Here is an 11,198-nt window from a genome sequence, read left to right on the forward strand (position 1 = left end):
TAGGACTATCTTCTATTGTAATACTAGATTGTATGTATGTGTTTTCTTAGAGCAAAGCCACATCAGACTATCTGCTAAGCCCACCGAGGGGAATCGAAGCGCCGATTTTAGCGTTGTAAATCGGAAGACATACCGCTGTACTAGCGGGGAACAGTTTGTATTCATGTACTATTGTTGATCCATTCTTTACTTTACAATTGATCGATACACCTGGTCCTATAACTGTAAACTTTTGTAGTAAACATGTTTCTTTTTCTATTTTTTTTCTGGACTTTCTACTTTCATGACCTTTTTTTGGAGAAATGGTTCCTTAACTGCAGTACCACCTAGTGAGTATTTGATTGAACCAATCGTCTACCGTTTGCACAATTGTAACTAAGTGTTGTCGTATAACATAATAAGCATTTCTGATTTGTCTGCGAATGGTAACTCACGTCCTATGATTGATTTTTATTACCAACCAACTGTAAACTCTATTGTATATTTAATTTGGTTAACAGTGTTTAGATTGAAAACAAATACATAAGTTTTCACTAGTAAGCATTTGTAACCTAGAAAACTCTAATTTCCAAGGCTTTTCTTTATGAACTTAAACAAATGCATGAAATATTGAATTCAACACCGAAATTAAGAAGCTCGACAGTGTGTGTGTCTTGTCATTCAATTGTGATTCAATATTTTTCGTTCGAAACCAATTACTCTCGCATCATTACTAAAAACCTCATGTTCTGGAAACATGTATATTTGATGTTGCATTTTGCTTGTATGTTTTATGCATTTGAATTACATTTTTTATAAGTGGAACTGCATGGTTGAAAGAAATTAGCATGATTTAAAAAATTATTTTAATGTTAATTATTTATTATATGAATCGTGTGTAAACGTTTGTTAGATTTCTGTTCATGTGTAATATTGTACAGATAGCTGTGACGAGTAGATGTTTAAAGAAAGTTGTTTGTTGTTTGTAGAACTGGTAATGTAATAATACTAAAACAGATATTCTGTGGCCATGCTGGGCCTGTGCTCGATGTGTTGACTAACTGCATGGGCCTGCGTTTCTTTCTCTTCTTCTGCTGCAGGAACAGGAACCAATGCCTGTTATGTGGAGAAGGTATCCAACTTGCCAGTTGACTCTGTTATTTCAGGAACAGGAACCAATTCTTGTTACGTGGAGAAACTGGAAAACGTAGAACTATGGGATGGAGATTACGAGGATCCCCGACAAGTGGTAATCAACACCGAGTGGGGAGCGTTCGGAGATAACTGTTGTCTGGATTTTGTCCGAACACGCTATGACAGAGAAGTCGACGAAAACTCACTTAACCCAGGAGAACACCTGTAAGTTATCTAAACAGTAGTTTTTGGCGCCTTTTATATGAACTAGAAATAAGCGCATGATGTATGTATAGCTACGAACACCCGAGTATTATACCAAATAATAACCATCAATTAATGTCGTATCTTAATTACAAATATACTACTATTTCGTGTGATAACTACTAATATATTTTTTGTGAGTCGTGATACTAAAAAGTCCATAGGATAAAAACATTTTAAATCACATTTTTAAAAAAAATATTAGTAATGAGTGTGTTAGATTCAACCTCTATCTGTATGTGTTAAAAGTCAGTTATTTTATTTTATTATTTTAATGTTTTTTGAACGTTATCTGTGCTGTGTGTATTAAATATAAAAAAATACATCTCAATAAATAAAATATGTTGAAAAATTCAAGAAACTATAATAACACTGCACAACAAAGTTTTTGCTTCTTGAACACTGTTAGGTGTTCCTTATAGATGTTTGGCTGCTGATCACAAAAATCACATCCAAATTTGTCCATCACGTATTGTTTCATCGAAATCTTCAGTTTCACCAGGACATTGCTACAATGGAAAAACGATATCAGGGCAACTGGAATCCGTCAATGCTTGCTGACTACTGTTGGACACTGCAATGTGATGCATCAGATATTGAATACAAACGAAAATCAGAAGCAAAACACTTTTAATTATGTTGAACGTAATAGCGTATTAGGAACATAAACGCAATTAAATACGTTATTGCCGGTAAACAGTTAACTGTCTATTTCTCAGAGTTCCTACGTGATGAAGCAAAACCAAAACTATATTTGTGCATACCCACCGGGTATCTGTCACAATCAGCAAAAACTTTTCAGGAAGCAAAAGTTTTCAAAAAAAAATGTTGTGCAGTATAATCAAATAGCCTCTATGTTGGAAAACAGATTATACTGATAAAGTACACGCTGCTCACTGCATTTCTTTCTGATTCATAGTATCTAATGTTTATTAAGTTTCATTTTGAGTTATGGTGTTAGATGTTTCCTCTTCCTTTTTGTGTTCGAGCTGAGGATACTCAAAAAATTATATAAAATACAATGTTCCCTTCCTTTTTCTTTTCATATCACATGTGGAATGACCACATTAGATGCTAATTGCATACTCTGATTCATTTATTAAGTACTATAAACAAAAAAGAGGAAATGTGCTCTTTTCATTCATCTTCTCGAGCAAAAACCATGAAATATCGTCGGACAGTTTTCAGTTTACTAAGCCAAAACTTATGGTAATTGAGTCGGCCAGTTTTGGGTGATGGATATTAACACACACAAACTTAGAGACGTACCCATGGTGTATCATACAGTAAGATACACAATCACTACTCCCTACTGGATTTCTTACTCATATACTGTACGTTACACTAACCGGATTTCTTTTATGAACTAAAGCCCAAGTATTTACTGAATTAGTTCCTCTAAATTTTCAGAGTGATTACAAATATTTTAACTATATTTTTCTTTCAAGTTCATAACATTAAGTGGCACCTTTAAATTCGTCTCGTAATTCTTTAAAACGAGAAATGCTTTTCAGCAATTTCATTAATGTAAAATCCAGTGTTAATTATGGTTAATATTTGTGCTTTTACTGGAAAATATAAAATTGTATATCTTAATATTGTGTAAAGACCCGGCATGGCCAGGTGGCTTAAGGCGTTCGACTCGTAATCCGAGGGTCGCGGGTTCGAATCGCCGTCACACCAAACATGCTCGCCCTTTTAGCCGTGGGGGCGTTATAATGTGTCGGTCAATCCCACCATTCGTTGGTAAAAGAGTAGCCCAAGAGTTAGCGGTGGGTGGTGATGACTAGCTGCCTTCCCTCTAGTCTTACACTGCTAAATTAGGGACGGCTAGCGCAGATAATCCTCGTGTAGCTTGGCGCGAAATTCAACAAACAAACAATATTGTGTAAACTTTGTTATTTTGTGACTGACACTTTTTCACGTCCCTTGCTGGAACAGCGGTAAGTCTTCGGATTTACAACGCTAAAATCAGGGATTAGATCCCTCTCGGTGGACACATCAGATCACCCCATGTGGCTTTGCTACAAGAAAAATACAAACAAACACTCTTTTACTACGTGTGATTCATTTTTTCTGCAATTGCTTTTCACTTTATAAAGAATTAAATTGTTAGCGCCACAATTAAACTAGCAGCTTTGCTCTGCTCAGGTTTGAGAAGATGATTTCTGGAATGTACATGGGAGAACTGGTCCGTCGCTGTTTAGTGCATCTGACAGAAGAAGGACTTCTCTTTGGTGGAAAAGGTTCACAGAAACTTTATGAAATGTATGCGTTCAGTACAAAATATGTCTCAATGATTGAAAGGTGAGTACTTATTGACACGTTCATTCTTTTTTCGGTTTTAAGTAAAAATGATGTGGTTTTGTTTCTGGCCATTAAAGCTGTTTTACTTCTTGTAAATCGCAAAGATGCGCAATAACTTATTTATCTATTCAAGGATCGGATTGGGAGCTTCAACATTATAAGTCCTTAAGCTTACTATTGGGCCACCAAAGGGGGGTCACTTTACTAAGGAAACAAACCTCACAAAACAGGTTACTTATTCTAGTAATCTATTTATTTATCGGTATGCAACAATACTTTTTCATGTTTTTATTTTTGCAAAAGTAGTGGAAACACGAGAAATCACTATAGCTCTTGCTAAGAGCAATAAGATATGAAAACCAATTCTATATCAATTGGGATAATAAAGATCACAAGTTTATAAATACTCACTGCTTTGAACTTGGTCCGGCATGGCCATGCGTGTTAAGGCGGGCGACTCTTAATCTGAGGGTCGCAGGTTCGCATCCCCGTCGCGCCAAACATGCTCGCCCTTTCAGCCGTGGGGGCGTTATAAAGTGACGGTCAATCCCACTATTCGTTGGTAAAAGAGTAGCCCAAGAGTTGGCGGTAGGTGGTGATGACTAGCTGCCTTCCCTCTGGTCTTACACTGCTAAATTAGGGACGGCTAGCACAGATAGCCCTCGAGTAGCTTTGTGCGAAATTCAAAAACAAACAAGCTTTGAACTTGTTGGTATCGTATATCATTTCACCTTGAAACTTATTTTAAGGGAATGTAGCTAAGCACAATGTTTAATTGCTGTAGAATTCCAAATAATGTATGTACTTCAAAAAGTATTCTGCTTATAATTACGTGTTAAATAATAAGAACTACAAAATATTGTGTAATATAAATACTGATTTGTATATAACACGGTAAATAATAAAATATAAAAATCACAAAATCATTCTAAACTAAAATATATCCAGGTTTCAAACCTCGGTTTCGGTTCTGATACATTACAAATGGAGTTAACTACTTCCTCTAAATATTGCTTCTTTATTACATCCCATATTTGAATATCATTAAAGGAACACTGATGTCATATATAATAAATATTATATATATATATTTAACCAAAGCATTAATAATTTTATTTATGCATACAAATGAGAAAAACATTGGAATATGAGACTTCCTTCCTTTTTTTATTAATTTATTCTGCCGCCTTAGTGATTTCAAAGGTAAATCTTCAGGAATTGTTTAATTAAAAATCTATAACAATACAAATACAAATAGTGCCTTTCAACCAAACATAAATAATCTAATTTAGATGAATATACTTTCCAAATGTACAAACATATAACACAGTCCATGTATAAATTATGTACCTTACAAATGCTCAAAAATAAATAAAACTAACCAAATTCTTTTTTTTAATTATAATATTATATTCATTATACTTTTTCTTATTGTTATAATTCTTTCACCCTTTGCTTAAGCCTTATAAAGGAACACTAAATATCTGTGAGAAAGCTAATTTCAAGGGGTAATGGCGTCCGGCATGTCCAGGTGGTTAAGATACTCGACTCATAATCTGTGGGTCGCGGGTTCGAATCCCCGTCACACCAAACATGCTAGCCCTTTTAGCCATAGGAGAGTTGTAAGTACGATCAATCTCACTGTTCGTTGGTAAAAGAGTAGCCCAACAGATGGCAGTGGGTGGTGATGACTAGCTGCCTTCCCTCTAGTCTTACACTGCTAAATTAGGAACGACTATCACAGATAATAGCCCTCGTGTAGATTTGTGCGAAATTCAAGAATTATTTATTTTAAAATACAAATTTTGAACTAGAGTTTTCTAACCACATGGTAGTGTTTTAAAAGTGTGCAGCCTCCTTTTAATAAAATATTAATTTTCACTTAGGAGTCGATGGCAATGTTAATTCAGTCAAGAGAAATGTGTAACCTAATTTCTATTAATTAAAACATTCTAGCTGAAACCTATGAAATATTTTATGTAGATTCTACTGTTAAGCTGTTATAGAATATATGCTGAAGAAGAAAAAGGGTTATCAGAATTCACAATTTCTGGTTCAAATTTCAAAACCTTCCCTAATTAAGCCTTTTGACCACACCAGAGTCCCTTCACCCCTTCGCGTAATCCAAATTTAAACCTGTCTACACCACTGCTATGTTACTATTTTCTGTTTCATATGGAATTTTTTTCTTCCTTTTTAACGTTGCAGTGATCATAAACACGTGTTTGACGAGACTCGCAAGGTGTTAAGAGAAATGAATCTGGAACATGCTACACAGGAAGATTGTGAGAACTTGAAATTGGTGTGTGCTCGGTTTTCTACACGAGCTGCTTTCTTGGTATCTGCTGGTAAGTATTTTGCAAACAATATTCTGTGAAGCTTCAAAGTATATCGTTATAGTTCATATTTATTAATGTACTGTAGTATTACGATAGTCTCTTACTAAACAACCCGATTAAGGTCTGTAATTGTCAATTCAATTTTTTTTTTCTGATTCAGCTGTAGCTTGCATTCTTAATCGCATCAAGAGGCCTCACACCACAGTGGGAGTTGATGGTTCTGTCTACAGATACCATCCACACTTTCATGATCTAATGGAGAAAAAGATCTCTGAACTTACTGCCCCAGACCACAAGGTTAGTGTTCAGGGAACAGTTCTACGAATATCAAAAATCGTTAATTTTTGGTTTGTCACCGAAAGAACTGTTAATGTGAAAGTATTAATATTATTAAATTATTAACTGAAAAAAATAATGTTTTAAAAATGTTTTTGTTAAGAACTGAAAGTCAAAAAATAGTTAGTATTAACTCAGCCTCGAATATGAAATATCGGTATAGTTAAAATTAATTTGAACAAAAATAATTTATTCTGTTTCAGTTTGATCTGATGTTGTCTGAAGACGGAAGTGGTCGAGGAGCGGCGCTTGTAGCAGCAGTCGCTGTGAGAACAAGAAATTAAGGGTTGAGAGAGGGGATTCTTTTTCTATATCATTGTACAAAACACAAATGTGGGGTCTCAGGGGATATACCATTGTTAACTTTTCCAGAAAAAAATACTGTTAAAGCTTTAATTTCAAATCACCACTGAAATAAAATCATCTTGGTCTGGCTTTTGCGCTCTTTACCTCCGAATAAGGGCTACTCACTTATCACAGAGTTGTTACTTGAGATTTGTGGCAACAACAATGATTTGAGGAATCTAAACAAGTTCATTATAAATATGTCTGTTGCCTTGCAAATAAACAGTGATTAGAAACAATATTTTGAGACAAGAATCATGGGTGAAAAGTTAATTAACTAGAGTGTGTTAGGCTGTTTAAAAATGTGTTTTAGGTTAGAATTTGGTTTCAAACAGAAAATAGTGTTTCAGGTTACAAATTTTACAGACACTATATTTGTTGTTTTCTAATTTTAGAGGTGTTTTATGATATGTTTACTAACTTTTCTTATGTATAATTCAAGTGGTTTCTTTAGACGTAAAACCTTATTCTATACTAAAAAGTAAAAAATATAAATAGGTTGTGCTTAAAATACATCCTTTTCTGATTTAGAAATTACTGGGCGTTATTGAAACTCAAAATGCATAGTAATTAAGAATGCCCTTAACAAATGCCTTTTGTAATGTTAGAAGTATTAATTGAACTAAATTTCAGCATTGTACCTACATTATTTTAATACTTAAAAATACAATTTTTATTTTTAGGTTTTCTTTCTTTTTCTATACCTGTTGATTTGTACAGTGGTTTTCAAACACTAGTTTTTATTTATGGTGACGTAGGAAATGATGGCTCCCCACCACTTTTCAACCTGTGCCAATAAAAATAAATCAAAGTTAAGGATAGTACTCTCAGGACAAACAGGAAAATGAAAGTACTCTCAAGACAAACAGGGGAATGAAAGTACTCTCAGAACAAACAGGGGAATGAAAGTACTCTCAGGACAAACAGTGAAATGAAAGTACTTTCAGGACAAACAGGGGAATGAAAGTACTCTCAGGACAAACAGGAGAATGAAAGTACTCTCAGGACAAACAGGGAAATAAAAGTACTCTCAGGACAAACAGTGGAATGAAAGTACTATCAGGAAAAACAGGGGAATGAAAGTACTCTCAGGACAAACAAGTGAATGCTGGTCTTGGACTCTCCCTACTTTTAATTTTCCTCTTACACCCCTGCTTCAGGTTGTGAATACTTGAAATAATTTTGAATAGTTTATATTCTAAACTGAATTCTTAACCACTAAATAATATTAGGAAATAAATTAATTTTATTTTTGGGGACCAGTTAAGACAGTTGTACTTTACTTGTTAAGTTACAACCAGCTACTTGAAATAAACTCTAATAATGACTGCAGAAAATACAAATTTTAGTTAATCAAATATAATGAAACTGTATATCAGTATTACGCTGGCGATTACTGGTTTCGTTACAGTGTTGAAGAAAAAATCCACAGACAATGATTTAAGTTCATAAAAGAACCAATGTTCCTAAGGTTATTTTAATCATCATATTTTGTAAATGTGTTATAGATTTCAGGAAAATATATTGAACTGATTAGAAATACAAGAAATAATAATAATACAATAGTTAGTAATAAAATAGTCAAATCATCAAGTTTCCACTATATGATACTATCAGAATATCTGTAATAAAAATAGTGTTTTTTTTTATCTTAATTAATTGTAATAAAACGTTGTAATCTGGTTTAATTCCAGAACTTTATTTTGATATTGTTCAGTTCGTAACTTTATGAACCTGTTTTACTGTTTGTTTCAGTTTTTAAATATACAGACTTGTTTAGAATGTAAACTCTAAATAATTTTGTAATCAATAAATATACATATTGGCAACATGAATGGTGCTGAAGGAAAAATGAATGGGCTAATAGATAAATGTCGAAACCTGGAAATAAGTAGCGAAAATCGAACGAATAAATATAGCAAAAGCAAAGTGAAATATGTAGCTATATGTGTGGTAAACAATTCAGCTATGGGAGCTTCCATATACTTCTAAAATGCACGTGTTTCGGAAGAACAGTGAAACTAAGTTACCAGCCACGTTTGTCTGAAGTTTTACAGATATAAAATCTCCGAAGCTTAGCAGCATATTTTACAGTATTTGATGTTAGTTTATAAATCAATCCAAACTTTATATTACGTTACGAACTTCAGTAGAAATCAAAAATACTGATTCTAAAAATATATTTACGAGAGTCTCGAGTGACTTTTGAATTGTTATTAATATAGAAATGTTTAAATGTTTCAATAAACATGAAAAAACAAAAAAAGGTTGCACTGAATGTTTCTTTAAAAGAATTTATATGTAATTCCATACTCACAATACCTTTAAAGTAATAAAACACTTGTACGATCTATATGTTTATTAATCAGAATGAAATAGCGTTGTTTCTATCTAAGGGATTAATATTAATCGATTTGCATCAGAATCGATACATCCTCGTTTACTAAATGCGGTTTGTTTTTTTAAAACATTCCTTGCTAATTTTTCCAGATGGAGTCTCTGAGAAGCAGTTTCTTATGAATTATTATTAACCATGCAAGTTTACTACTATCTGCGCCAATAGCTTAGAAATTACACGAACCACAGATGTTTTGCTTCTGAATACAAAGTGATCAATAAAGATTCTAAGGATACTAATATGCTTACATTTTAGGTGACTCTTTATAAGGACTTTTGTTACTCATGCACTGATGACTGTAAGGGATAACGTGAAAATTTATGTTAAACCGATTCATAGACATGCAAATACAGTTAAATCATGAAGAAAGAATTTTTGTTTGTCTTTTACCTTTGTTTTCGTTAGGGGAAGGGGGGTAGTCCTCTGTAGTCCAACTCCACATGCCTTGAAATTTTATTCTTACACTAACTGGAGTACCCATCCCTTGGACTGAAGTTATGTAAATTTATGATTAATGAAAGGTTTTCTTCAGACAAGTAAAATTGCGTCATTAATATGTAATTAAAGAAAACGCAAAGATGTCCATAAAAAACTGCAAAACACAAAACCGCAACCTGTATGCATCTCTGCATGGACCCAACAAACCTCTATACCAAATTAATAGTAAGAAACGCCTACAAAAGATCTCCAAATGAATCTTCGTCAGATTTGGTTTGGAAGTTTATTGGATTTACGGGAAGATAAATATCAGTTTTGTATTTTGCATTTTGTTTGTTTTTAAGCCAATTTTGTTGAACATCCAGCCAAACCATGCGAAGTAGTTACACGGACAGTGTGTTTGTGTGTTTTCTTATAGCAAAGCCACATTGGGATATCTGCTGAGCCCACCGAGGGGAATTTAACCCCTGATTTCAGGGTTGTAAATCGGGAGACATACCGCTATACTAGCGGGTGGCAATTTTATTACAACAATGCCAGGAGTGGGGTTCGAACCCACGCCTTCTTACGAAGACTAGATCTTAAATCTAGCGCCTTAACCACTCGGCCATCCTGGCGATTACACAGACAGACAACAGATAGTATTATTATATTTATATAGATATTGTACTGCTATATTTCAAAAAAAGTTTTTAATTAATGTACCCGACGCAAAAGAAAAACAAACATATGCACTTATGATATCTCGCCCCATTTTTTCCCCTAAATACTCCATGTTCTATTTCAATTAAATTTCACATGATAAGGTTTATCATGTACCAGAGTTCTAGGTAATAAGTTTCAAAATCTGAAAAAAAAATCATACTTAAACCTCTCATATTTTTTGCGTTGTAAAAACTTAAATGTACCGCTGTCCTCCTCCGAAGTACATTAAGGCTATCTGATGTAAAAAACAAACAACCAAAAAATCAACTCAAATTTTGGTAGGGTATACGTTTTGGAGATAGATAGATAGAAAAAAACAAAAGTAAGTGAAGGCAAATTAGGTTGATTTTTTTTCTTATCGCTCCATTGTTATATTTGGTGAAAACAAAACAAAGATCTATCCATTCGAATTATTTGAAACCGGCCTAACTCTGTAATGTATGACAAGTCTAACGGCTCGGCATGGCCAGGTGGGTTAAGGCGTTCGACTAGTAATCTAAGGGTCGCGGGTTCGAATCCCCATCGCACCAAACATGCTCGCCCTTTCAGCCGTGGAGGCATTATAATGTGACGGTCAATCCCACTATTTGTTAGTAAAAGAGTAGCCCAAGAGTTAGCGGTTGGTGGTGATGACCATTTGCTTTCCTCTAGTCTTACATTGCTAAATTATGGACGGCTAGCGCAGATAGCCCTTGAGCACCTTTGCTTGTGTATTAAATGCAATGTATAGAAATCTTAAACATTTGATTTATGATGATTTAATTCAATGGACATTAATCTTGGTTAAGGGCTTTTTTTTTCAATTATGTGTAATGATATTTTCATTGTATGTAACTGAAAATCGGTGGGTAATGGAAAATAAACTCTTCAAATTAGTTTTTAGGTTTAACTCAACAGCTGGTTTCCATCAATTAGGAATGATACTAAATGAGTTAATTTAATTTGATGGCTAT

At 33.9% G+C, this 11,198-nt stretch overlaps 1 protein-coding gene and 1 non-coding gene across 5 annotated transcripts in view; one reads left to right on the top strand and one right to left on the bottom strand.

Annotated features, from left to right (window-relative positions):
* The window catches only part of LOC143255696 (hexokinase type 2-like), a 42,881-nt gene extending 33,911 nt beyond the window's left edge, over positions 1 to 8,970 (top strand). For 2 of the 4 annotated variants that reach the window (XM_076511756.1, XM_076511757.1), the window contains exons 6-10: positions 1,080 to 1,338; positions 3,529 to 3,684; positions 5,893 to 6,032; positions 6,184 to 6,320; positions 6,563 to 8,970. In XM_076511756.1, the coding sequence (XP_076367871.1) occupies positions 1,080 to 1,338; positions 3,529 to 3,684; positions 5,893 to 6,032; positions 6,184 to 6,320; positions 6,563 to 6,643 (773 nt within the window). In that variant the 3' untranslated portion in view covers positions 6,644 to 8,970. The remainder of the gene's footprint in view (positions 1 to 1,079; positions 1,339 to 3,528; positions 3,685 to 5,892; positions 6,033 to 6,183; positions 6,321 to 6,562) is intronic. The other 2 variants (XM_076511759.1, XM_076511760.1) reach the window with 1 other exon arrangement.
* Positions 8,971 to 10,074: 1,104 nt separating this feature from the next.
* On the bottom strand, positions 10,075 to 10,157 carry TRNAL-UAA (transfer RNA leucine (anticodon UAA)). The gene has a single exon. It is a non-coding gene; the product is annotated as a tRNA-Leu (tRNA).
* Positions 10,158 to 11,198: the final 1,041 nt, after the last annotated feature.

The sequence above is a fragment of the Tachypleus tridentatus genome, chromosome 7 (assembly GCF_004210375.1).
Source record: "Tachypleus tridentatus isolate NWPU-2018 chromosome 7, ASM421037v1, whole genome shotgun sequence".
In the NCBI taxonomy this organism is placed as follows: domain Eukaryota; kingdom Metazoa; phylum Arthropoda; class Merostomata; order Xiphosura; family Limulidae; genus Tachypleus; species Tachypleus tridentatus.